The sequence below is a fragment of the Sarcophilus harrisii genome, chromosome 5 (assembly GCF_902635505.1).
Source record: "Sarcophilus harrisii chromosome 5, mSarHar1.11, whole genome shotgun sequence".
NCBI classification, from domain to species: domain Eukaryota; kingdom Metazoa; phylum Chordata; class Mammalia; order Dasyuromorphia; family Dasyuridae; genus Sarcophilus; species Sarcophilus harrisii.
This window is the reverse complement of record NC_045430.1, coordinates 19,311,498-19,339,449: the sequence shown is the minus strand read 5'-3', so window position 1 is coordinate 19,339,449 and position 27,952 is coordinate 19,311,498. Positions and strand designations below refer to the sequence as shown.

General features: G+C 43.3%; 1 protein-coding gene across 3 annotated transcripts in view; it reads left to right on the top strand.

The window, feature by feature from the left end:
• RIC8B (RIC8 guanine nucleotide exchange factor B) overlaps nucleotides 1-27,952 on the top strand; it is an 87,623-nt gene that overhangs the window by 41,810 nt on the left and 17,861 nt on the right. For all 3 annotated transcript variants that reach the window (XM_003771097.3, XM_023504437.2, XM_023504436.2), the window contains exons 4-8: nucleotides 9,796-9,890; nucleotides 16,531-16,777; nucleotides 22,589-22,684; nucleotides 24,497-24,641; nucleotides 26,551-26,695. In XM_003771097.3, coding sequence (XP_003771145.2) covers nucleotides 9,796-9,890; nucleotides 16,531-16,777; nucleotides 22,589-22,684; nucleotides 24,497-24,641; nucleotides 26,551-26,695 — 728 coding nt within the window. The remainder of the gene's footprint in view (nucleotides 1-9,795; nucleotides 9,891-16,530; nucleotides 16,778-22,588; nucleotides 22,685-24,496; nucleotides 24,642-26,550; nucleotides 26,696-27,952) is intronic.

Here is a 27,952-nt window from a genome sequence, read left to right as displayed (position 1 = left end):
CAATCATGGAGTCGGAGCTTCTGTAGCATATAATGACCGTACCTTGGTCCTAAATTGCTGTCTGTTTCCATAGACAGACCTGCTTGATTCAGCCATTTATTCAAAGTTTCTTTGTCACCGTAGTATTGGCTGAGTCTGTGCAGCTCCCCCCCACAGGCTTTTTAATACCAATCTTGGATCTTGGTTGTTTCATAGAGCGCATTGAGATGAAATCACTGTAGTTAACATTTGACGAATCCAATGATGTAAACCTGTTATCATCCTTTGTGGTTGCCTTGTGAAAGGGTAAATGCTTGTTCCAAAAGTATTTTTGTATTTTTTTTAACCTCCTAATTGTGGACTTATGTTCTCCTCTGAAGAATTTCCAACAGGTAACATATTTGGTATTACTGATTTTTTCTGAGTGTCTTTTCTTCTTTTGGTATCAGAACTCAGAGGAGCTTCTCTTACTCCATTAATATCTTTTGATCATTTTGTTGTTGTTGTTGTGGCAATTGGGGTTAAATGACTTGCGCACAGTCACACAGCTAGCATGTGCTAAGTGTCTGAGACCAGATTTGAACTCAGTTCCTTCTGACTTCTGGACCAGTGCACTATCCACTATGCCATCTAGCTGCCCCATTTTTCTCTTTTTTAGAAGTAGAAATACCAATCTTCTTTATAACTGCCTTAGAGTGGTGTATATTTTGTTACTATTATGAGTTTTTGTTATGATACATTCCAGTTCCATCTTAAAATTCCAGAGATTTACATTAAGACTGATAATACATAGATGTGAATTGCTTTTACCTTTGTTCATTTATTCTGCTTTGATTTCAGGATGCCAGTAAGTCTCTTAACATGTTCAGTCACTCTCTTCTGGATAGTTTTATCCTTGATTAGTTCTGCCTGAAAAAGACCCGAGTATTTTGTAGGTATCACCTACATCCATTGGTTCACAGTGACCTCCAGATTCGAGGCTTCAGTCTCTTCTCTTTCCTTGAAATAAATTCAGAGTTTTTGTACTTATCAAATCCAAATGCCATTTTACTATCATTAGAAAGAAATTTCAGAAGATACAAGAGCCATTTAATCTGTTTTGGGTGGAACCACATATATACATCATATGGTTAATACAGTGTTCTGGCTCATCTCCTTCCATTTGGTGGAAGCCATGTTAAATTCCTTTATATTAGTTGTTCTTGACATTATTGCGTTGGCGGGTGTGTTTTAAATGGGGAATGGCACGGGGTTTATGCATGGCACTGATAGAGTTTGTCCTGGAGGCCCTAGAGGGGAGGGAGGGAGAGCTAGAACACCGGGTTCTGGGTGCAAGAAGAGGAAAAGGCACATCTACCCAGTAGTAGCATGGCAGGGAGATGGCCAGAGTGCAGTTTGATTTGGGTAAAAGTGTCTAGATGCGGTGAACTTTACTGAGGTGGGAGCAGAGACAGCGGCTTCTTGAAATTACTCTCTTTTATTGTAACTCGGCTTCTAGTTGGGTTCATAGAATCAAACTCTAAAGGGATTTTTGGGAATTCCGTTTTAAGAATCCCTTTTTCTTTTTCAAAATCATTTAAAGCGTCCTCTCTTTTTGCCATTTCTTTCATTATTAGATACAATTTCTAAGGATTCCATTGGAAAAAAATTTCAGGGACCTGAAATTCTTCAACATTTTCTCCTTTGTATTTTTGTGTCTCCTCCATTTCATCTCTTTCTAAGGACTGCAGTTCATTTTTATGATTGCGTTGCTCACAAGACAGTAAGTACTGTGTGACTGGGAGGTGAGAGTCTTTGACACACCACGCCGAAGCCCATTCTGGCTGGGGAGACCGTTTCCTTGTGTTCTGCTCGCTGACGCCGGTCGGTGTCTTTGGGCCGTCTCATGGCTTGCCCGCTTCAGCAGTGCCATCTGCTCCAAGCCGTTTCCAGCAGGTGGTGGAGCTGCATTTCTGTTTTGTCCTCTTGCGTACCGGAACATGAAGGAGCTCCTCTTGCTGCGTGCTTTCCAGGCTGATCCTCCTGGTGATCTCTCACAGGCCCAGCTCGGAACCTCTGCCTTTCCTTCTGTTCGTTTGACCCTTATGAGAAAAGCCATCACACCGATCACAATGACTGCCAACCCTGCTGGCAATGCTCTCGGAGCCCCATCGGGGGTGTTCCCGAAGTCCCAGCAGCCAAAACTTCAGGGTCCCTGCCTTGCCCTCACAGCCACCATACCTGCCTCAGGGCACATCGCTCTGACTGGCATCCCCCTTCTTTGCCATTGGCCCCCTCCATCTGTGTCAGCAGTGAGGAAGAGTCTGAGAGAACATGTTGCCAGCAATGTTGTTAGTACGTTTCTTCTCCAGTGGGACTGAAAATCTCCAGGTACCCTTTTCCCTCAGCTGGCAGAGCCCTTCTTATTCCTCATGCAAACGTCTGTCCTCCTGGGTTTGCGTTACAGCATGAAATAGCTGCCCTTTGAACGACTGAAAATTACCCCAGTTAGGAGGATTTTTTTTTTTTTTAAATGATTGTCGTTTATGGAAAAAGATGAAAAATTCTCATCATAGTTGTGGTGTCCATAAACCTTCCTCATTGTGATTTTTAAAAAACATTTCTTTTATTTTTTATTCTTTCTTTCATATTCTTTTCTTTCTTTTCTTCTTTTTTTTTTTTTTTTTTTTTTGGCTGAGACAATTGGAGTTAAGTGACTTGCCCAGGGTCACACAGCCAGGAAGTGTTGTGTCTAAGGTCAGATTTGAACTCTGGTCCTCCTGACTTCGGGGGGGGGGGGGGTGGGTACTCTAACCACTGCACCACCGAGCTGTCCCTTTTTAATATATTTTTTAAAAAGCTACTTCTCCCTTCCTGGTTGCTTTCTAGTGTCAGTCTGCATTACGTCCTATGACCCACATCATTTCTTATTCAGCATGCTTCGAGTTTCCATCCTCAGTACAATCATGAGTATAATCTAACACAGTCCTGGCACTTTGGTGCCCCAGAAGTAACTGGTGGGTGGTTGATCTATGATCAGCTTAGGAGATTGCTCTCATCTCCTCTGACCTTTGCTAAGTCTGGGAGATGGATGGGGTTGGTGCAGGCTTGTTCACAGGCTCCTGATGGTCTGGGAGAGGTCACTTCTGCTTCAAGGAGTAGTCCATCCCCCGGCAGGCCGCGGGTGGGTGCAGAGGGTCTGGCCGAGGCCTTCTCCTGGGCCCCAGAGCCAAGCACAGGGAATGTGGGGATCGGGGACTCCCCTCTCACTGCATTCCCATAAGGGACATTGCGTGAGTTTCCGCCCATCTTCGGCCACACGGGCAGCCTTGTGGGGGTCAGGCTTAGAGCTTCCCTGGACTTTGGGGTCTCCTCTCCTCATTTTATAGCCAGGGAAGCTGGAGGCCGGGGTCAAGGCATCAGCCTTTGGTAACCTGTCCTGTGCTGTCTGTATGTCAGTCATTGCCAGAGTGGGAAGGGCTGTCTAGGCTGGGCCTGGGAACAGACCCAACCCCAAGGGATCCTGGTCATGGCCCATCGAGAAAGGCTGGGAGGGTGTCTCTGGGCCTGAGGCAGGGGCTGGGCTGGGGAGGGTGTCTCGGGGTTGCAGCAGACTTTCTGTTTGTTCCTCAGCACCCCCTGGGAGTCCTGGGATTGCCATTGCACATTATGCGTGCAGAAAAGTCAGTCTGCTTGGGACGCGGCTGGTGAAGGTGGGCCTCGGGGCTTGTCATCCTGGACAGCAGCTTGGTGGGGCAGAGGATAGCATGCTGGGCCTAGAGCCAGGAAGCCCCGGGTTCCAGTCCTGCTCCAGACGTTTCCCTGCTCCGTCACACCCTAGGCAAGTCACTTGGCCTCTCGGCCCCAGTTTCCTCATCTGTAAAATGGGGGTGGTAATAATAGCACCCACTTCTCAGGGTTATTATGAAAATCAGATGAGACAATCTTATGTAAAGTGCATCACAAATCCAAAAGCACTGACCAAAGAACTATTAGCTCTTACTGGTTACTTCCAATTCTTTGGAGTTTTGTAGCACTAGTGTCCTTTCTTTGTTTTGTTGAGATTGAGAGGGGTCGTCTCCCTGTATTCACATCCTTCTGATGACTGAGATACCAGTACTTGGAAAAGCATTTATTAGGCACCTGTGGTTGCACGGCACAAGGAACAAAGTTTTCCTAGAGGGAGAATATAACAGGAACGTAAACTACCAGGATACAAAATGATGCCGTATGGGTACATGTGGTGTGTGAGTTCATTCTTACCTGCTGGGGATGAGGTGATGTTTGAGTTGGGTTTGGGGGGATGGATAGGAAGGAATTCAACATTATGGGGCGCCGGGGTGTGCTCTGAAAGCAAGCGTTAGTGTCAACAGAGGCAAGGAGGAGAACACATTTGGGGGAGCAGCAAGTGGCCGGATTTGGCTGGAGAAAGGAGTACAGACGGACCAGTACGGGATGAGGCCAGGAAAGGAGGTTGGAACCATATCACATAAGATCTTAAGTGCCAGACGAGGGAGTCGGGACTTTGTTAGTTGGGCAGAAGGGAGATTTTTAAAGAGTTGAAATGACAGCCGCGAGTAATCAGATCTGTGCATCTTGTAGCCTTGTAAAGGATGAATTGGAAAGGGAAGCAAGTTGTCAGGTGATCTCTCTCTCCTTTTTCCTCCTCCTCCTCTCTCTCTTCTCCTTTTTTTCTCCTTTCCTTTCCCCTCTCCTCCCTTCCCTTCCTCTTTTTCCTCTCCACAGAGGTTGCAACTGACATCTACTTATATTATATGCATACATATATACATATATATACACATACACAATCAAATCAGTGCTAGCTATTATTGCATATAAAGTATATTCTCAATCCAAATGCAATTTATTTTGAAATTTTTTGTGTCACTACACCTTTTTTGTGTAGATAATACTTCAAATTTAGCAATATTAGGTATCTCCATCCTTCACATACATTTTGCTTTCCTTGATTTCTTCTGATTCCCTCCTGTGTTAGAGCAGACTCCTAGTTATTCCAATATTGGGAACCAACTTTATTATCCAACTTAATTTAGCCTCATTATTTTTCAGATTATTCATTTATTTCATTCAGTGTTTCAGCTTCATTTCAAAAGATTCCCTAATACTAGTAGTAATCACAGCAGAGAAACTTCATAGCTGAATTCTCTTCCCATCCATCCACTGGGATCAGATCTTCTCCTCACTGATTGTGAGATTAACAGAAGTTTTTTCCTTCAGCTGATCATCTCCACTACCTACCTCCTCACAGGCTTAAAATGAGAAAGCTCTTGATGGAATCTTAAGGGCCAAAGAAGGATAGAACTATGTAAAAAAAAAATAGCCATTTGTTTTGGCTGAAGAGAATCTTATGGGAGAGAGGATGAAACCTTTAAATTTCAGCAGTCTTCGTTTCTTAAAGTTTTGTTGTTGTTGCTGTTTGTCCATTCTCGGGGATGAAGCTGTGACATGTAAGTGAATGAGATTTAAATGGGGGAGGGCTGGGACAAGGTCACCTGCTTCACTCTCCCCTCCAGAACCATCTGGGTCCAGGGGCCAGATATAGATCACTATGACTGGAAATGGCCCTGGATGCAAATAGATAGTTGACCTATCCCTAGTTTGGTACTGTAAGAGGGGCCAAAGATAATAATCCAGGAGAGGACTTAATGCTCATTCCTCCTTCTCCTCTTTTTCCTTTTCCTCCTTCTCATCCTCCTCCTCCTCCTTTTTCTTTTTTCTCTCCTCTCCTCTCTTCTCCTCTCTTCTGTGCTTGGCCAAGGTGTTTCATTCTGACTCTTGGTTTTTCAGCATCTGCCATGGGTGAATCAAAGTTTGGAGATTCCCTTCTGTGGTAAACATAACCTGCTTTCCCTAAGGATCTGGTTGTTGGGTTTTTTTCCCCATGAGTCATGTAGAAAGAACATAACATCCTTCCTTCAATAGCAGCTCTCCGTCGTTTCTAGGAGAATCATCCTACCAAGTACTATCTACCCTTCTTTTAACTCTTTACTAAAGCTCTTTGTGTTAATGGCTCAAAATGCGAATGGTCTTTGCCCAGCATGCAAACTTGGAGGGCTTCTCGGGATGATTGCAGCTGGAAGATGAAAATTAAAATAGGGAAAACATGGGAACCAAATAGGCTTTCCAAGCCAATCACCAACTCCAGAACACAAAGAGAGACAAATAATGGCAGAGGTTTAAGGACAGGATTTAGATGAGATAAAAGAGGTGAGGATTTTGGTCCAAGGAAGATGTTTAGGAATGACCAACTCCCACATATGAGGGGAGTTTCAGCTATTTCATTTGGGAGGTTCTCTGAGATCACCCCCACCCCAAAGATATTAAAAATCAAACATCAGTTCGCTAATACCCTTGATTTTATGTTGACTCATCTTAGCTTCAGAGGATGACTTTTTTTTCTAAACTTGTCCCATAAATTCTGGGATTGTTCCCTGTTTGGGGCTTTTAGCTTTCTGTTTACTGACTTACAAGGACATTATGTGAATGTATGTACTGTTTTCTCTCTTGTAATGGCTGGCTTCTAATTGTGCCTTTTTCTTATTTGAAATGAGATTCTATCAGTACAGATAAAGAATGAAATGCAGGTTCTTAAGGCCCTTATTGGTGGGAACTTCAGAAACAGATATTTTTGCCCAAGTTTTATTTGGACATTTTATTCCTCTTTATTTCAGTGCTTTGCCTAATTAACTTTGTGTGTCTTTGAATGGGCAAGTATATTTCAATAATGAATAAAATGATCCTCCGATCTTTCAAAGGGATGGCCCCCTATAAAAAATGGAAAACAAAAGGGTGGAGAAGATAAAAAACACAACTATCTGTCACATGGAAATCTTGCTTACTCCAAAAACTTTTGTTACACAATGTTTGAAAGTTTGCTGACACAAAGTTTTGCCCAACCAGGTTCCTCATTTTACATATGAGAAAACTCAAGTTCAAAGGAGAAAGGGGACGTGGGTAAGATCGGAATTTAAACTCCCATTCTCAGTCTCTCTAAGGAACTGAACTTTTCATCATGCCATGCTGTGCTGCCTATAAACAAGGACACAAAATTCTAGAGAGACTCTTGACTCCTAACTCGAATGGCCTGAAAGAGACCAGAATTTTGGATATAATTTAAGAAATGTAAGCAGGAACCCCATTATGTCCCCATTATCATCATCATAAAAAACTTAATCTTCCTCTATGCACCATCATATTCTTCCAACATCTTAGAGGTCATTTATTTCCACCTGACCTTGAATAAAAAAGACTTTTTGTTAATATTTCTCCGACAATTGCTCATTGAGCCTCTGCCTCAGGACGTCCAGTGGGGGGGTTCACTACGTTTTGAGACAGCCCATTCCACAGTTGATTTTAATTATTAGGAAATTCATTCTTTAGCAAGCTGAAGCCGTAACTTTTAAATATTTAAGAAATTACTCTTGAGACCAGGAAGAACTAATCGAATCGGTTCCTTCATTTGCCCAGCATCTTCAGAGACTTTAGTGGATGGTGTCTGGGAGTGGGCTGGAAAGATACAGCATCTGTGAGCCAGCCAGCCCATGTTGCCATATTGCCACGCTGCCAGCACTGTGCCGCTGGACAGCGTACCTGCTTGTTTGGGCTCAGCTCTACCGCGTGGTCTAACACTACCCGGGCCAGGGCTGTCTTTCTGACACTAACAAAAGCACAGATCCATTCAGCTTCCTGGAATGTGAACGAAGAGTCAGCCCACAAGCCACGTGATTTCCTGGGGAGTCATCACCATATTTACAGAGTGGTTGGGGGGGACTTTCAAGAGCTGCTTTAAACAAGGGGAAGCCTTGATGAGTAAGTAATAAGGAGCAGCTCTGCCATGTTGGAAATAGACTGGAATAGAGAGGGAGTGGAGGAGGGGAAGATTAGATGTCAGATCCACTTTGCCAAGGGAAGGGAAGCCAGATTGCTGTGTTTTGTAAATTTATAGAATCAGGCAAAGGGACAGGGAAAGATTACTCTTTTCCTGGTAGTTTCCAAGAGTAAAGGGTCATCTGGTTTAAGGGAAATGTATTCCCTGGTTGGTCTATCAAAATGAAGCCAAAGAGCACTAGACTGTGGGTCTGTGAGTGCTTCGGGCCACTTGGAAGGTTCACTGGGTCATAGGCAGTTCTAGACCAAGGTGGAGAAGGATTTCCACATGTTCTTTACACCATGCATCAGTTACTTAAGGAGTTTTCGTTAAGAACTACCAGGCACATAATAAAAAGAAGAGACTCCCTGATCATTTCTGCTCAGTCAGTTTTGTCTTCTCCCCCTCTGTGTTCCTGCTCTGACCTCCAGGTTCCTGTTTAGTGCAGGAGTCCTTAACTTGGGGTTCATGATTTTGAGGGGAGGGAGTCTGTTTCAGGTTTTTTCCCTCCACTGGCCTCTGACTGATAGTTAGCATTTCCTTCAGTTATTAGAAACGGGATTCTGAGAGGGGCCCAAGGACTTTCCTAGATTGTTTGGGAAATCTAGACACAAAAATGGGAGAACCGCCCTGCCACACAAGGCCTAATGACATTAGGCTGGATATTCTGCCTTCCTGGCCTCAGCTCCCTCCCCTAGATGACCCCAGCAGTACTCCCAGCTCTGAAACATCGTGTCAGACCATGGCCGCCATTCACAAGCTTTGAGCCGCAAAGCAGCAGAGGCAGTGTCTGTACCTCGATCACAAAAGCCATTGTGGTATTCCAAGAGATGAATGAGAATGATGGCCCAAGGCAGGTCTTCTTTAAAACCCAGACCAGGAGTTTGGGGCCCTTTGATAGCTTGTTAAAAAGCAAGCAGACCCAGAAAGAAAAGCTAAGCTTACTTGTCAGACCTTTGGCTTCCCCCAGAGCTGGGGATCAAGAAATACCTTGGGCCCCCGGCTCTGGACAAGCAAAGTAGGTTAAGGATGCTGGTCACAGTGAGTCTGGAGGATTTGCATGCCTTTTGGTGCTTTAGGCTGGCCCTTTTTGTTGCCACTCTTAGTCATTGGAAGTTGGTGATGTGGTGATGGAACATCTCTCAGAAGGGCTTGAGTCATCCCAATTCCGGAAATGACCCTGAACTGCCAGATCTCCCTCAGAAGGTGCTCAGACTTCCTTTATTTCAGTCCATCCCTGATTGTGAATGTCCCCAACAAGTACTGGGTGGATGAGCCTTTTGTTGAAGAAAGAAGGAACCTCCTCTGATTGTCAGGGCAGCCTTTCACTTTCTAGCTAGCTCTGATTATGAGGAAGTTAGTTACTCCTTACACCAGCCCTAAGTCCTCTTCTTACCAGCGTGCAGACACACACACACAAACTCTCTCTCTCTCTCTCTTTCTCTCTCTCTCTCTCTCTCCCCCCCCCACTTTTGTTCTCTGGGTCAAAGCAGGACAGGTCTATTCCCTGTTTCACAAGACAGCCCTTTCAGTATTGGGAAATCATTGTTTGCCTGAAATGTTTATAAGTGTTGTGACAATTAACAGATATGGGGCTCCCTACCTTCTCCTCCCCCCTTTTCTGACTCTCCCTCTCTCCCCCCAAGTCTAGTAGGAATTCTCTGTAAGCCTTATGTAGCAGGGGGGGCTTGTACCGGTCTCTTCTAGCTCTTCCTTCCCCTGGAGTTGACCGTCTTGGCTACTGGCCCATAACCAGGCCGGAAGGCGTGAGACCCACACCACTGGCTTCACCAGGTGTACCACAGAAGCCGCTTCTGCGTGCCTTAGGGGCAGAGGGCAGACGTGCTGACCACGTGGCTCACTTCTGCCCAGCTGCCTTGAAGCCCTCCTTCAGACCTTCCAAACTAAAACGTGACTTTGTCCCTCCTCTCTTGTGTTTTCTGCAGAGCGACTCTCACCAGTTCCGTGTCATGGCCGCGGTCCTGCGCCACTGCTTACTCACCATGGGCCCAACTGAAGACAAGACGGAGGAGCTTCACAGGTGGGTGAGCGCCGGGCGGCGTGGGCGTCCTCCCTGGGGGGCAGCTCAAGCACATCCCGATTTCTCTCCTTTTTTTTAAGTAAATCTAACAACAAGGAGTTAATCCCCAGCCTTGTGAGTAAGCACAAAGTCACCAGCAGACCAGAAGTCATTACTGTGGTCCGATGGAAGATGGACGAGGGCTGCTTCACCCACACTCCCTGATCAGTAACCATGGTGACCACCATGGAGGGAGGGATGAGTTTGTTTGCTGCTTCGAAAATGACCATCCAGAAGCGCTGAACTGATGTCAGCCCAAGAATTCTTCTTTGCCCAGAGAACAGAAGTAGGAGAGAGACAGACAGACAGACAGAGACAGGGACACAGAGAAAGACACAGACAGGCAAAGGGAGAAGAAGGGGGGAGAGAGGGACAGACAGAAACAGACATGACTGATGTCAGCCCAAGAATTCTTCTTTCTCTAAAAAAGAATTATTTACCTGTGGGTTTTAGCATCAGTGGTTTAAAAAATACTTTAAAAAAGAGTAGGTCACCATTAGACACACATTAATCTTCTGTTAGTTATTCCTCAGAATTTTTTTGATGGAGTGTAGTGAAACTTATCAGCACCAGAGAGTTACACAGATTTAAATGAATCCTGCTTCTGGGTCCCCAAACTTCCATCAGATCTGACTGGACTTGGAGCCAGCAAGACCCGTGCTTGAACACTGCCTCGGACACTTAGTGTGACCCTGTGCACCTCAGTTCACTATCTGTAAAATAGGGAGAGTAATAGCATCTAGGGCCGCCATGATGGAGAGAGCACTGGGCCTGGAATCGGGAGGACTCTTCATCCCGAGTTCAAATCCAGCTTCAGACACTCACTAGCTACGTGATTCTGGGCAAGTCACTTTCCCCTGTTTCCTCAGTTTCTTCATCTGTAATATGGGGATGATATGGCACAGTAAATGCAATGTAAAGCCTGAAGTCAGGGAGACCTAACTTCAAATCCCACCTCAGATACTTACTAGCTGGGTGACCCTGGACAGGTCACTTTATATTGTTGGCCTCGGTTTCGCCATCTGTAAAATGGGCTGGAGAAGGAAATGGCCAACCTCTCCAGTATTTGCCAAGAAATGGGCTCACAGAGAGTTGAAGGACAACAGTGGGGCCCCCCTCCCAGGGTTTGGGAGGATCAGTGAGATGATCTGCGTTAGGCACTTTGCGCACCTGAAAGCAACATATCAGTATCTATCAGGGCTAGCTGTTGTTTCACTGTGAAGTTTGGGTCTGCTGAGCCCTCAGGTTTGCCCTGCGGCCCTTGGGGCCCATCTCCATCCCAACGGGGAAAGCACAGCGGTGATGGTAATGGGAGCCCAGCCCCCAAGTGGTGGTTTCAGCTTTGGTAGCAACGACCCTACGAGGTCTGTGATGGAAGTAGCAGTTCTCATTTTGGGGAAGTTCAGGGAGCTGAGGTCCTGTCGGATCATAGCGAGGGTGTTGGGTTTGGTTCTGGGTACCCCGTTTTAGGCAGGGGATTGCTGAGCCAGAGCACGTCCTGAGGCCAGGAGTCGGAGTGACTGTTCCGTTAAGGGGAAAGAGGATATCTGCTAGAGAAGAGAGGACTCGTGGGAGGTGGGATGGAGACAGCCACCGTATTTGCAGGGCTGACCCGCAGGAGACAGAACAGACTTATTTTCCTTGTCCCCAGGGGCCAAAAGTAGCAGCACTCTGTGTTCCAAAGAGGCAGGTTTGGGCCGGTACAAGGAGAAACTTCCCAGCAATCAGAGGGGTCCCAAAGGGGAATGGGGGCCGCCTTCAGAGAAGGGGGTCAACCAGTGCTGGGATGCATCTAGTGTGTGTGGTGGAGTCCTCTTTGGGTTTGGGTCTCTGCTGATTCTACACACACACACACACACGTGCAGTTTAAATTTAGTGTCATTGTTTTACAGAGAAGGTCAGTATGTTGTAGAAGGATCTGCATTTGTGGCCCACATGGATGACCTTGGGCCAAGCCAAGGGTCCCTGAGCCTCCGTTTTCTCAGCTCTAAAAAAAAGGACTAATAGTGTTTCCCTTTCCTGCATCACAGCACTGTGAAAAAAACCCTCAGGCGGAACAGTAATGCAAGAAGGAATAAGGAGCTGGTCTCCTGGGGAGTGACAGGAGAGAGATCCAGAGTTATATGGCAATACGAGGTTGGCTTGTCTACTTATTTGTGATAGGATTGTACTTTTCTCATTTTGGGGAATGAATCAGGAGTAAAGGGGAGCTGGTCAGAAGGTTGCCAAAAAAAGAAAAGAAAAAATGTCATCAGCATTTTGTTTAAGGAAACTGAAAGAAATTCAGAAGAAAACAATCTTTGACAGTTACAGGTTGAATTTATGAAATACACTAATTTTTTAAAAAAAAACATAATTATGCAATAAAGATTCATAGGATCACATATCCAATTTTTTTTATTCTGCTTTAAGTATAGGAAAGTATTTTTTTTTTTGGTGTTTATTAAGTTAAATGTAAAACAATTAAAATTAAAGAATTAAAAATTTGAATAAGAATGATTAAATTTTTAAAAAGAAAACTAAAAAAATAGAAAAGAAAGAACATAGATTGATGTGACAATTCAAATTCTCTGGTGAGAGAAGGCACAGACAGTAATTGCTGTAGGATTGAAACAGAGGCCTACTTCATCCTTACTGAGGTACTAGTTTAGATAACAATATTTCTTCTCTTATCTGTGGGCAGGTCTTTCCCTCCCCTTCACTCCCCCAAAGAAGTCAGCAGCCCCTCTAAACTTTTGTAGGTCTTTGGGACCCCCTTACATCCCCACTGGTGATGACCCTCTCTGGACTGAGTGGGACTGGGCCTGGGTCAGCAGACACTGGCTTAGATCTGCCTGTGTGTGGGTTCTCTTAATATTGCCTATGATAGCTTCCATGCCCCCAGCAAGGCTTCTGAGGAGGAATTTGTCATAAATTGGTAAATTTTGTTAGTGTGCCTCCCATCATCCCAGTGAGTATTGATATTTATAAAGTATATATATGTCTGTGTGGGGGGCATATATATTTATGTACATATACATACACACACATGCACATGTATATAAACCATCAAATGATTGTGCATTATCCTCATCTGTGCAACACACACATACACACAAACACAAACAATACATACATGACTCTAAACTCCATGAGAGCAACACCATGGCTGTGGCTTCTGCAGATTCGATAATCTCAGCTTCCTGCACCCAGGGTTCTGCACATAGTAGGTGCTTAATGAAAAACTGGCTTCTCAGATTTGATAATCTCAGCTTCCTGCACCCGGGGTTCTGCACACAATAGACACTTAATGAAAAGCTGGCTTCAAAAGATTTGATCATCTCAGTTTATTCCATCCAGTGTTCTGCACACAGAAGGTGCTTAATGAAAATCTGGCTTCTGCAGATTCTATAATCTCAGCTTCTGGCACTTAGTGTTCTGCACACAGTAGGTACTTAATGAAAAGCTGGCTTCTGCAGATTTGATCATCTCATCTTCTAGCACCCAATGTTCTGCACACAGTAGGTGCTTAATGAAAAGCTAGCATCTGCAGATTTTATAATCTCAGCTTCCAGTACCCAATGTCCTGCACACAGTAGGCACTAATGAAAAGCTGGCTTCTTCAGATTTGATCATCAGCTTCTCGCACCTGGTGTTCTGCACACAGAAAAGTTGTCAAATTGAATAGAATTTAAGGAGTCTTTTTACATGAGGAAACTGACCCTTTCACCCAACGAATAGAGGGCACAGCTTCAGCCCACTCATCTGGGCTTTCAGAGCAGTTTTTCCACTGGATGGACAGTCATTGATTTGTAAGGGGAGAGGATGGCGCAGTGAACAAAATCATCGTGACCAAAGCTCCAGGTGCATTCTGGGCTCGGTCACGTTCAGTGGAGGGCGCTGGTGTGAGTCAGGTCTTGCTGCAGGGCTACAGCTGTCCCCAGTTGGCAGAAGCAGCCGGCCGTGAGAGCTCAGAACCAGGAGGATCTGAGGGAGGAAGCGGGGATAGTAGTGAAGGAGAAAAGACCTGTTAGCCACAAGTTTTAAAAAAATACGCCCAAACGGTACAGAGTCAGCAGAAGAGCGAGCCCCTCTGCTTTCTCGTGGCAGTATTCAGCCTCCCCTCCCGAGGGCCCTGTTCCTGAGTGGTTTCCCAAGCCGACCCAGAGTGCCGGGCTATGTGAGAAGGCCCTTCTCGGCCCTTCCCAAGCAAGGCTGGCTTAAGGCAGCCCCGGGACTGCTTTGGAATCTGCGGATCAGGAGGGGCCTGGGAGCCGAGGGGGAGGATGTGCTGTCCCAGTGATTGATGATCTCCCAGCCGCCAGAAAGGGAGAGTCAGCTACCCAGGATCTCTCCCCCCTGGAGCCAGCATTCCAGCCCCATTGTGCCCGTCCCTGCACCCTCGCCGACTTCCTGGTAGCCGGAGAATTTCGTACACCCTCTGACCACAAATGAAACCGTCAGCTAAGTGACGAGATCAGAAAGCCACACTTCATGACTTGAAAAGAATAGCTCGGACACAGTGATCCAGAAAATTAATTTTGTAGTTGTTTGGGAACTCGGGGCTTTAATAAGAAACCAGCAAACGGAGAACTTTTCCTTGAAAAGCCAAAAAAGCACCAAATATTTGTTGAATCCAATGCCAAATTTGGTTTTTTACAATTGTTCAGTTCCTGGAAACTGGTTACTTAACATCATTTAAGAAGGGAGATTGTCCTTTAAAATGGTGTCAAAGAAGAAGCCAATTTGAAAGTCTTCCATTTCTCAGGGATCTTAGCTTCTTGATCGGAGTCCTGGGATCTTAGCCACCCTCCCCGTAACCTAGCAGCGCCCTGGGCTTGGAAGGGCAGAGGCAGCAGAAGTGAGACTTCTGAGCCAGAAGGCGAGTTTGCCTAGTAGGGAAGGGGATTCTCCCCTCCAGGAGAAGCTCAGTCTCACTGCTACCTGTTGAATCCAGGAGGGAAAACAGGGCCAGAGCGGCAGTTCCTATCATCCTGGGATATGGCAGTGTCTGAATTCATCCTACTTAACCATAGGTAGTTGTTACGAGACAAGGATTTTTTGGAGGGAGGGATTCAAGGAGCAATGATCATTTTGTTTATATATTTTGGAAAAAAAAAAAAAAAGGAACAATGAAATATTCAGAAAATTCACAGAAAAGAGCAGAAAGAAATTTGGAACAAGACACGGCCGACCAGGCAATGTTGTTTACATTGTGTACTTAAAAAAACAAGCTGAACATAATAGAGATTCACAGTTTTGCATGCAGTCCTTTATTCCCTCTTGTGTATGGAAATGCTTGTCAGAGTCCAAAAAAAAAAAACTTTCTAAATTAGGGAAGATTTCAAAGAAACATTTATTTGAAAGAAAGGCATTTGTAAAAGTAAAGGGTGGGAAAAGGATTCATTCCTTCTTAATGGATTTTCTTTCCTTATAAATAGCCAGAGTTAGATCTTTTCATCTGGCAGGTCTATAGCAGGCAGATCAAAATGAGAGCAGCACTTGTTTGCTCATTTGGGGGAGGTTACAGGCCCCTACGTACTACTGCCTTGTGTTGTTTCCCAGCCTGCTTCTCTGATGCATCAAATTAGGATTTTTTTTCCTTCTTCATAAAATACTCCCACTAAGAAGTGAAATCTTATCCAATGGTGAAGAAAAGCAAGGTTCATCTTTGGAAAAAATAGAAAAATCAGGTTTCAGAAAGGCATTTATTTAAACCCCCCCCCCCAAAAAATACGTTGGCTTTTTTTTTTTTTTTTTTTGATGGGGGGAGGAAATGGTCTGCAAAGTTACTATTATCTTAATTAAAATCCCACTGGTCACTTTATTTAGGACCATGTTCTGAACTCCACTGTATTTTCTGAGCTTTAAATCAAACTAAGGGACAGGAAAGGACAATTTTTAATCAGAATTTAAGATTTTGAAAATACTGCCTGAAGCATTAAAGCTAGATATGTGATTTATTTTGGAACCAAGTTCTTTTTTTAATCAGTTCTGAAGTTCCTGCAGATTAACATCTAGAATATCTTCCTTTCCTGGTGGGAAGGATACTCTGGGATTGGAGAGCAGGCCAAATTTAAAAGAAGTTTACACTGTCCTTACAGTAAATTTGTTGTCCAGTGAATCATCCACAGCATGTCTGTGATGGCTCAAAAACTGTGTATGAGTTCCCCCTGCTGGTGTATGGCCCAAGCTCATCTGCTTGAAAGGAGAGATGATGGGAAAGAGGTCAGCCACGTCAGCTTCTCTCACAGATTGGGGGAAGGAAAAGGGAGCAACGTCCATTCATTTAGAAACGTGTTTTACTCATAAAGGGTCAGATAAAGTACAAACGAAAACCCAGCATTTTCTCCTTTCAACAAGTGGCCCATCTGATTGTGGGTGTTCATTTATCCTCTTTATTTATCTTTTGGGTTATGTATTGGGCTGATAAATTCTTTATTCCCTTTCTCTTGTGAAACTTATTATCATATATTATGGCACCTTTTAAAAAAGGTTTTTTTGTTTGTTTTTAGTTGCTTTCTTAAAGTCACTTACAGACTGTTCATTGTGCTTTTTTTTTTTTTTAATAAGTGCTATTTGCAACTACTTAAAATAAATAAAATTCTTTTTTTTCCCCCAGCAATGCAGTCAATCTTTTAAGCAACGTTCCAGTCTCTTGCTTGGATGTCCTCATAAGTCCATTAGCCCAGGACGAAATTGCCCAGGAGGCAACAACACTGGATGAATCAACTCAAGAAACTGAAACGGGCCAGGATGAAACAAGAGAAGAAGAAACCAATTTGAAATACAATACCATGGTGTACAATGGCATGAACATGGAAGCCATTCGAGTTCTCCTTGACTTTATGGAGAAGAGAATAGACAAGGTAACACTGGTGGGGTGGCTTTGGGAGGTGTCCCCAAATAAGCTGCTTATTAAGGAATATAAATCACCAGCAAGATATCCAGAAAATGATTCAGATCTATGCCAGGAATGCAAGAAGGATTTAGCATTAAGAAAAACAATGAGAACAGTTATCCATATTAACCAAATCTCATCATTATATCCATAGGTGCAAACAAAGCCTTTTGACAAAAAAAACAGCATTCATTTGTGTTAAAAACCTAAAAAAAAAAAAAAAATCCATAGGTATGGAAGGATCATATTTAGATAAAATCATGTCTGGAGCCAAGTAGAAGCATTGTTTGCAGTGAGAGAAGGAAAAAGCAAAACAACAAGCTTTCCACATACAAAGACATACGAGGATTCCCTCTCTCTCCTTTATAAGGAATCGAGCAAAGTTCTAAAATGCTCTTTGTAGCAGTATGACATGGAAAAGAGATTAAAAGCATAAATATTGAGAGGAAAAAAATTGCAAAGATGATGATTTGCTTAAAAACCTAAAAGCATCAGCCAAGAAACTAATTGAGGTGATTAATAGCTTTAGTAACAAAACAGTCACAAGATTGCCAGCATTTCTCTAGAGTACTAACAAAATCAGAAGGAAATGAGAAGTTTGATTAAAAAAAAAAAAACTACAAAATATGCAAGCTATCTGGGAGTTAACATACCAAGACACATAGTATTTGCACAAATACAACTGCAAAACTTTTATTCATTTATTTATTTATTTTAACAAAAATAAAGATTTAAATAACTGGAGAGATACTCATGTTGGATGGTTAGTCAGTTAATAAACCTTTATTAAGCTACTACTGTGTGCTAGGCATTTGAGGATACCAAGAAAGGTAAAAGCCAGTCCTTGCCCAGTCTAATGGAGAAACAATTAACCAGATATTGGCAGGATAAATCGGAGATAATCAACAGATGGACAGAGCGAAAGCACTAGCATTAAGGGGGATTCAGAAAAGGCTCATACTAAAAAACAGAATTTTAGCTGAGGCTTGAAGCAAGCCAGCCAACTCAGGGGGTAATGAGTGGGGAGGGAGTGAAGGAGAAAAGGAAAGAGGAGGAGAAGAAAGAAGAAAAGAGAAGAGGGAAGGGAGGGGAGAAAGAAGAAGAGAGAAGGAGAAAGAGTCAGAGAGGAGGAAGAAGACAAAGAAAGGGGAGAGAGAGAAAGTTGTTGGGAGCACAGAGGTAATTAAATATAAGAAGACTGGAAAATGGGAGGGGGCCAAGTTGTGAAGGGCTCTGAATGCAAACAGGATTTTTTGGTCGATTTGGGAGGTGATAGGGAGCCGCTGGCATTGATTGAACATGAAGGAGTGACATGGGCAGATGTGTGCTTCAAGAAGAGTACTTTGACAACTGCAGTGGGGGGAGATTTTTGGCAGTGGTCCAGGTATAAATAGAAGGTGCCAGTATCATAAAGATAATATTTCCTAAGTTAATTTTAGATTTACTGCTATACCAATAATACTAGGAAACAGGGAGAGAGACTTTGTAAAATCAAATGAATAATAAAATTCATATGGTGGAACAAAAGGTCTAGAATCTGAATGGAAATAGAAATGATGAAAGAAAATAAAAATAAAAAAGGCATAGCACTACCTAACCTTGTTATAAATTATAATGTGGTGACCATCAAAACTATTTGCCTAGATTCCTTTAAACTTTGGATGAAAAATAGCATACATATTCAGGGAAAAAATTATGGAGACTGAATGCACATTGAAGCATATTATTTTCATCTTTTTGTTTTTCCTTCTGATTTTTTTTTCTTTTTTGTAGTTTTTCCCTTTTGTTCTGATTTTTCTCTTCCAATATGACAGATGAGAAAATGTTTTTTAAAAAATGAATGTACATGTATAATCTTAAATTTAAAAAACAAAACAAAAAACATCTATTTGCCTAAAAATAAAATGCAAAACAGACTAGGTATGTAAGCAGGGGCAGCTAATTGGTGTAGTGAATAAAGCACTAGCCCTGAAGTCAGAAGGACCTGAATCCAAATCTGGCCTCAGACATTTAATACTTGCTGGCTATGGGACCCTGGGAAAGTCACTTAATCCCAACTGCCTCAGCAAAAAAAAGGAGAAGAAGAAAAAGAAATAAAAACAATAGACAATTAGGTCACAGTGTTTGATAAACTCAACACCATCATTTTCTGTGACTTTTATCTTTATCTAAGAAGAGCTCCTAGAAAGCTTTTGGGAAGAAATTAGGTTTAGGCCAGTCTCTTAGACCATATGCTGTAGTAATTGATTGCCACCACAGCATAAAATTAAAAGAATTGCCTTTCATGTCTGTGATTGGAGGGGGAACTCTTGACTAAAGAAAGGGAGCAAGACTCAATTTCAGTTACATAAAATTAAAAGGCTTCTGCAAGAACAAACCCAATGCATATAGACTAATAAAAGAAATTATCAAATGGTAACAATGGGGGAAGAATTTTTCTGATAATATTCCTGATAAAAATCTAATATTTACCATGTGTGAGTTATGACCCAAAATGGTGGGTCAGAGTCATTTGTCAATAGATGTTTTTAATAGATTGTAAGCTCATGGAATTGGGAACTGCCTTGTGTCTTGTCTTTGCCTTTGCATTTAATACTGTGCCTGATACTTAGTAGATGATTATTTAATTGAATATAAGTGGCTTAAGGATATGAGAAATAGTTTTCTTTCTTTTTTTTTTCCTGAGGCAATTGAAAGTATTAAGTGTCTGAGGTCAAATTTGAACTCAGGTCCTCCTGACTTCAGGGCTGGTACTCTATCCACTGTACCACCTAGCTGCCCCTTTTTTCCAATTTTCAATAATTTTTTTTTCCCCCAAATACAAGTGATGAGTCCTGGATGGTGTGCTGGATAGAGAGAAACTAAAGAATTGATCCCTGAGGCAGGCAGGGAGAAAGCTCTGATAGAGATCAGTTTAGCTCCATGGTTCCACCTCTGGGGTGGGGTCCTCCAGTCTGAAATCCAAGTCAAACCCCTGAGCCTCACCCTCTGTAGAAGTCTCCAGCAGTCTCACCTCGCCACACCCTGACAGAAATCCCAGTCACATCCCTGAGGTTAAATTTTCCCTATAATATCTCCCTATGAGCCGTCCCATGGCTGCTGCCTTCCTGTGGGTCAGCACTCTGCCTCTTGGTGCTTTCCCCTTCCCCTTCCCCCGTGCCCCATGGTGTCCCTCCTAATTACATTATGCTTCCCAACCCCACTTCTTCTTACAGCTGACTAACGCTTTTAGGGTGCTTAGTTCCTTTCAGGATTTAGCCTGCCAGCTAAGGACATGTCCCAGTTTCATGGGGTGTTTTCTTTCTCCTGGTAAATGGCAGATTCCTCTTCCTTAAATAAATCTATGTTTTGCCAAAGAGAATGGCCATTGTGAATTCTTCACATGACTGAACCCCACCACATGTATAGATTTCAATATTCATTTTTGGAAGACTTTGCGTCCCAAATTTTTCTCCCTTCTTCCCTTACTTCCCCCCTTCCCAAGATATCAATTAATTTGATATAGATTAATTATATGTGATTCTTTTAAACATATTTCTGTATTTGTCATGTTGTACAAGAAAAATAAGACAAGAGGGAAAAACCATGAGAAAGGAAAAAAAAAAAAAAAAAACAAGTGGAAAAGGTGAAAATATTGTTTCCACCCATAGTCAGTTTTCACACATCTCTCTAGATGCATTTGGCATTTTCCATCCCAAGTCTCTTGGAATTACCTTGAATCATCAAATTGCTGAGAGCAACCCAGTCCATCACAGGTGATCTTCACATATTCTTATATGTGAACATACAAAATTCTTTTGGTTCTGTTCACTTCTCTTAGCATCAGTTCATGTAAGTCTTCCCAGGCTTCTCTGAAGTCACTGTACAATAATATTCCATAACATCCATATACCGTAACTTATTCAGCCACCCCCCAACTCAATATCCAGTTCCTTGCCACTACAAAAAGGGCTGCCCCAAACATTTTTGCACATGTGGGTCCTTTTTCTCTCTTATCTCTTTGGGATACAGACCCAATAGGGGCACTACTGGATCAAAGGCTACATACAGTTTTATAGCCTTTTGGGCATAGTTCCAAATTGTTCTCCAGAATGGTTGGATCAAGAGAAATAGTTTTCAGAAGGAAAATGGCTAACTAGCAACATTTGATCAAATGAAAAAAAACGAAATACGTTCTAAGGTTTTACCTCACATTATACAAATTGGCAAAGATGGTTTAAAACAATAGAAGCAGTGTTGGAGAGTTGGGAATCTTGATGATGTATAATTGGAAGAGCAGTAAATTTGGTCTGAAGTACAGGAGTACTGTTTGGAGTCACACAAGAAAAATGATTGAATCGTTCATAACTTTTGACCAAGTCATCTCATACTGAGCAAAATAAAAGACAAGAACAGAAATGTATCTATCTGAATATTCAAAGCTACATTTTTTTGTGCAGCAGATAATTGAGAGCAAAGTAGGTGACTGTTATTTATGGAATAGAAAAACTTAAATGTAAGATGGTATTTTAGAGCAGAAATGGCAAATAGGAATTTGGAGAGACATGGGGAGATTTGTTTGAATTTATGGAGAGGGGACAGTATTTACAGTGGCTGCCATCGTTTAAATGGAAACATACTCATTTAAAAGAAACTTGAGTAAACATTCATCAATATTGATCCCGGGATTTATCCTCTATCCATTAACAAGGCAGAGGAACATAGGGCAGACAGAAAGTGGCAAATATTGTTAGGTGTAGACATTCTATTGATTGTTTTATTATTTTTCTGACAAGAGGTGGTTCAGGTCAGGGCTGGTGCTATATCTAGAAGTAATAAGAAAGGAAGGAAGGGAGAGACAGAAGGAGGGAGGAAGGAAGGAAGGAAGGAAGGAAGGAAAGAAAGATGGATTTTTTAAACAAAGAGCCCTGTACTTGGGGTCAAAACATACGGGTTTGAGTGTAACATTTATCCAGGTAATAGTGAGCAAAACCACCAGGCTTTTTTGATCTTCAGTTTCTTCATCTCTCAAATGGAAACAATAATACTGGTACCCTGCCTCATAGAGCTGTTGATTGAAGCTAATTGTACACTACAAAGCACAGTATATGTATAGTTACTGCTCCTACTATTTTCCCCCTCAAAATAAGCACCTTGAAAAATACACATGAGGCAATAAGGAAATGAATTGTCCTCCATTTCCCTTCTTCCCCCCCTTTGGTGGGTTGTCCCAGAAAATCTCCTGTTTTGTTAGCTTCCTGCTGTGAAATTTTTCTGGTGCATGGAGTTACTTCCTCGGCCCCCGTTGGAGCGTCATCTCCCATCAGGGTCAGCCAGATTGAGAGCGGAGCAGAGGGCAGCCAGCAGGCCATGGCCGTGGACCCCAGGCCACCGTGTTGTTGCCAAACTTCCAGTCACCCCAGACAAGGGGCATAGGATACTTTAAGACAAAGACACTGAGAATGGAAATCGTTGTGGGCAGATGGGAATAGAGTAATGTTAAATGCTGGAGGAGAATGAGACTCTGGGGAGTCTTGGAGAGAAACCTGGATTTGAAGTCGGAGAATGTGACGTTGTGGTCACTGGCAGGTCACGGGCCTCGTGTCGAATGGGAAGGCTGGACTAGCTGGTCCCCACAAGCCGTGTGGGCTCTCGCCGGGGCCTTGTCATCAGTGTTCCCCATAAGCCGACCTCACCTCTCCGAGTTTTTTAAGGTCGTAAACTCACACCAAGATCAGGTTTGTGTGTGTGTGTCTGTGGAGCCCTGCGAGCCAGCCCATTTTCTTTGGTTCTCTTGTAGGGAAGCTGCTACCGGGAGGGCCTGACTCCAGTACTCAGTCTATTAACTGAATGTTCCCGAGCTCACCGAAACATCCGGAAATTCATTAAAGACCAGGTAACTGCAGGGTGCACATCAACTCAGAAAGCCACTGCCTTGGAGCTACCATCTTTGTCTTCTCTTTGTGTCTGATTCCTATTTCTAACTCAAAAAACACCACAGAACATTCTTTCCCTCTCTTGCCACCCTCTCAATTAAGGTGTTGGCACCTTGAGTCATTTGGAATTCATCCAACTTGGGAATCAAATAAACCTTTTACTTCTTCTTTTAGGGTTCGTTTTATTTTATTTTTTAAAAAATTTTAGTGAAGGTTAGTGAAATCTAGATCTCCCAGATTAAAAAACAAACAAACAAACAAACAAACAAAAAAAGATTGAGCATTCTATTATACATAGAGCTCTGTAATAATAATAAATAATAATAGTAATGTTATGCAACCCAGCTTCTTAAAACTCTGACTCACAATCCCAAATAGCTCTCATGACTGAATGGGGGGATTGTGAAATTATGCTTTGTTATCAGTGTTTGATTTGTATACCTGTTTTATATACTTACATACTTGGGGATCACATAAAAATTTCTCAGCCAAAAAGAGGTTCTGAGTGGAAAAAGTTTAACAAGCTGTGTTATAAAACATTTAGCAGACACTGCTAGGGATCCTTACACCCCACCTTGATAAAGAAGTATTATTATTACCTCATTTTACAGATGAGGAAACTGAGGCAGAGAACAGTTACATGACTTACCCAAAGTCACACAGTTCATGCATCTGAGGCTGGATTTAAACTCAGGTCTTTTTAACTTTAAGTCTGGCACTATGCTACCCAGCCATCTATAGTAGATAATCTAGAAAAATCGGGAGCAGAAAGCACAGAGTATATATTGCAATTTAAGGAGCTGGGGAAAAGAGAAGGCTTCTAGGCTTTGAGTGAATCTAAATTTGGAGGATTTATGCAGAATCCAGATGAGAGAAAGGAGCCATTCAGAGCAACGTCACAGGTCCATTGATACATCAAAGTGACCTCTAATCTAGTGGGGAAAATGTGCCGCATCTTTGCATGTGGAATTGCTAAGGAGAGAGACTGGTAAATTCGTGAGCAGAAACTTTTTCCATTTACTTTGAGATGATTAGTGGCCATTAGTGCATGACCATATGTATGAGCTTCCATGTTTTGCATTTCACATGAGGAGCCAAGCTCAGCCAGCATTTTGGGGTGCTGATGCATCTAATAAAAGAAACAAATGAAGCCTCCAATATTTATTGATATGACCCACAAGGTACTGGGTCAGAATCAGAAAGTGCAGAAAAAAAACACATTAGTATTTGGTGTTTGGGCAGGATCAGTTAATTCATAACCATTCAAGGGGCCTATCATCTAATGAGAGAGGCAGCAATAAATCAATAAACACTTATTAAGCATCTACCTAATGTGTGCCGGACACTGGGCTAAGCACTGGGAATACAAAAAGAGGTGAAAGACAGCCTCTGGCTCGAGGAGCTTACATTCTAATGGGAGAAGAGAAATAAAGTTACTTAACAAGGTCTCCTGAGAAGACAGGAGAGAAAGTGACTCTTTCATTGGAGAGGAAGCAAGGGTTAGTCAATTTGACATTGGATCTGGAATCAGTAAGTTCTGTGTTCAAATCCTGTCTCAGATGCTTACTAGTTGTGTGACCTTAGACAGGGATCTAACCACTCTAGACCTCAATTTCTTCATCTGCAAAACAGAGAGGGGGAGTTGGGTTCTTAAGGTCCCTTGTATTCTTAAGTTGATACTGCTGTGATAGTTCCACAGGAGGCATGGAAAAGGGAGAGCCCGGAAGTGCCCGTGGCACCCTGGGCCAAGTCAGTGTTGTTTGTGCCCCCAGGTCCTGCCTCCTCTGAGAGACGTGACCAACCGCCCCGAAGTCGGCAGCACCGTGCGGAACAAGCTGGTGCGCCTCATGACACACGTCGACCTCGGGGTCAAGCAGATCGCTGCCGAATTCCTCTTTGTCCTTTGCAAAGAGCGAGGTAGGTGGAAGGCTCGCCCTTACCTGAGCTTTGGCGGTTGACAACAGGCGAGTCAGCACAACTGATCGCTCCATCAGAAAAACGTGAGCATGTGTGTATCCTGGGACCTCCACGTCACAGCAAGTGGGGTGGGGTCCTAGGACTTCCTGCTGGGGACCTCGCCTCAGAATTAGGTTTTTAAATGCATGAAATTGGAGTCACAGGATTGCCAGGGAAGCCAATCATATTGAAATACAACAAGCAAAATATGAAAAGTCCCAAGTTTACAGCCTCCATGAAATCTCCATGGACCCCAAATTAGGAACCCCTACTCTAAGGCTATGTGAGAGGGAGAGAAGGTGCCATACCTAGCAGGAGAGAGAGTTTCATCACCTGGAAATTGTCTCTTTCCATGAACTCAGAGATCTAGCCCCTCTCTCTTTTATTCTTTTCATTCAATTTAAAGAAGGGGACCTGAGGGCAGTGCAGGTGACGTAAAAATAAAAGATTTTAGCGGCAGCTCTGTCATCAGGAGGACCCAGTTCAAATCCAGCCTTGGAGACTTACCAGCTGTGTGACCCCAGGCAAGTCCCTTAACCCTAATTGCCTCCAAACAAACAAAAATACATTTTAAAAACTCAAAAGATTTAACACTACAGATTAAAATTTTTTTAAAGATGCTCTTTTGTGGCTATTATGGCCTAAGTATTTTATGACCAGACTGCCAACTTCGTGGAATAGCCAGTCTCCTTTTTTGATCATAACTCTGGTCATTATTTAGTCTTCCAAGGGCCTGGGAATGGAGGAATTTACTGGATATGAATGCTTTCCTCCAAAAAATAATTAAATTTAAAAATCCAGTTCAACTTTTTTTATCCAGAAGGATTCACATGGTGAATCCCCATTGCTTTTAAGATCTGGTTCAGCATTTCCAGCCCTCACTGGTTGTCTCCCAAATTCTACTCATGGGAACTTACTGGATTGACATCTTCAGGAAGAACATGCCCTGATTTCATCTTTTGTGACTTATTAAAGTGACTTTTTAAAGTCACTCAAGGGCCCGTCTCCTAAGCGTGATTTGAATTTGTTCTCCTTCGTGCACAGAGCGATGGTGAGCTGCCAACTTTCTGTACAGTGACACCAGTTTGTCCTTTCTTACTTTAGAACTTAGCACTGTCATAACAGCTGAATGAATCTAAAAGCACATGAAGTGCTTGCTGTGTCCTAAGCCCTGTGCTGACGGAAAACCTAAGCAGTCCCTGCTTTCACGGGGCTCACAGTAGATGTCTGCAGGATCACACATTTTACTCCCAGCTCCCTGTCCCAGATTATTTATAAAAAGTGATGACTAAGGCCCATCTCAAGCCCCATTTCCTAGAGAACACTGCTTCTGAGACAGTCTCAGTCAGAGAAGGGCTCCTTAGCCCCACCTGCCCTTTCTCCTCTTAGCTCCTTTCCCATCTACTCTTGACAAAAGAGTCAGCCCATTTTCCCTCAGCCTTCTTTGCATTATTGAGAGGTCTTTATAACTGTTTTCTGCTTGCTCCCTCCCTCTTAGTGACTCTGCCTCTGCCTACCAAAGCTCCCAGAATGTCCTTGGCACCTTATTTAAGGATGCTTCCCTCCCATATAGGGCTGTGGAAGAGAGAATTGACTTGTTCTCTCTGGCCCCAGAAGGCAATAAAAAAGGGATGATAACAGTACCTATGTCCGAAGGTTTTTGCAAGGTTCAAATGAGATCATGTTTGTAAAGTGCTCTAGTTTACACCTGGCACATAGTAGGTGCTTAATAAATGCTCATCTCCATCCCCTTCCTTTGCCACACTGTTGCATCTCCCAGAAGGGGTAGGGCTAGAGATGTTTGTGGGCACGGGGGCTCCCTTGGGTTGGCTTGACCGTGACGGCCATCCTGCTCTCTGTGACTTTGCAGTGGACAGCCTCCTGAAATACACTGGTTATGGCAACGCGGCAGGACTGTTGGCGGCGAGGGGCCTCTTGGCGGGAGGAAGAGGAGACCATTGGTACTCTGATGATGAAGACACGGACACTGAAGAATACAAGTCTGCAAAGCCCAAGTACGGTATTAACCATTGTCTTGACCCCCCCCTTCCCTGTCCCATCGGTTATCTGTCTTTCTGTCTCGCTTTATCCTGCATCTCCCAAAGGTTCCCTTTCTCGTGTGGGCTGGAAGGCAGTGGTCCAGGCTTTGCTCTGATAGATTTTCTAAGAACTTTCCCAGTCTTCCACCGGAGTAGTGGTTTTAGGTGATATGGGAAGGGCAACATTACAAGGAGTGGGCTCTCCTGCGCTATGGTCTTTCCAATAAGTGACTTCATTCTTTCCTAGAGGGTCCAGATACTAACTACTCTTAGGATTTTAGATGCCATTAACTCCTACTCAGACCTGTTTCTTCTCACTGTGATTTCCTTCCAATCTGTTAAGCCCAAAGGCCAACTAGATAGTCTAGTTATTGGATTATTTCAGGTTTAACTCTCTCTTTGGTGAATCCCCCAATTCTGGTCTTTCTTGACCCTCCCATGGAAAGTCTTTATGAATGAGCAGGCTCATGAGGTATTGACGACTGGTCACCGTGGAAGGGACTTTAATCAGATTAGTACTTGGGAAATCATCTTTGCCAAATGCCCTCAATGACATTGGTGCCTCGGGTAAGAAAACCGGAGCTCGCAGGGAGCCTCACTGGCGTCAGAGGATAAAATTTAGAGGCTCTACCCAGTGGTGATATTTTATCCCAAGTCAAAATGCCTTTCTCACTGGTGTTCTTGGCTCCTACCACTGAGGAATGACCTCCACTCTTGTCTTTTGGATTTGCTGACCCAGATAATGTTGGAGAGCGAAACTCTTCCTTTTGGCCATGCTCAGTGGTGCCCGGATTCCCTGGTCCCCTCCTTTCAGACCCTGCTGGAGACCCGCAGTGAGAACCTGGAGGTGTTAAATTGATATCTGCCCAGGAAGAACGGGTTTCTTTCCCCTCTTATTAAAAAAAGAAGAACAAAACTAAAACAAATGTGTTTATCTTCTTTTGAATCCTTCCAGCCCAAACTCCCCAGTCATCACAGTGGAAGTGGGCTACAACATTGTGTCTAAGCTTCTAATTGTGTGGGATTCTCATGGTAGCTTCTTATGGAAGAGGGACTTGATTGAAGGGCTGTTGGCAGAGTTTGGATGCAGTCGGTCCCAGCTGGCTCCTAGGCCGTGTGTACTCAAAGACAGAGCTCGCTCAGGGGAGGCCATCAGCCAGTCTTTGGCTCACAGAGTAGTTCCCAAGTATATTCCCCTTCAGGGATCAAGTACCCCAAGCAAGGGCATCCTGA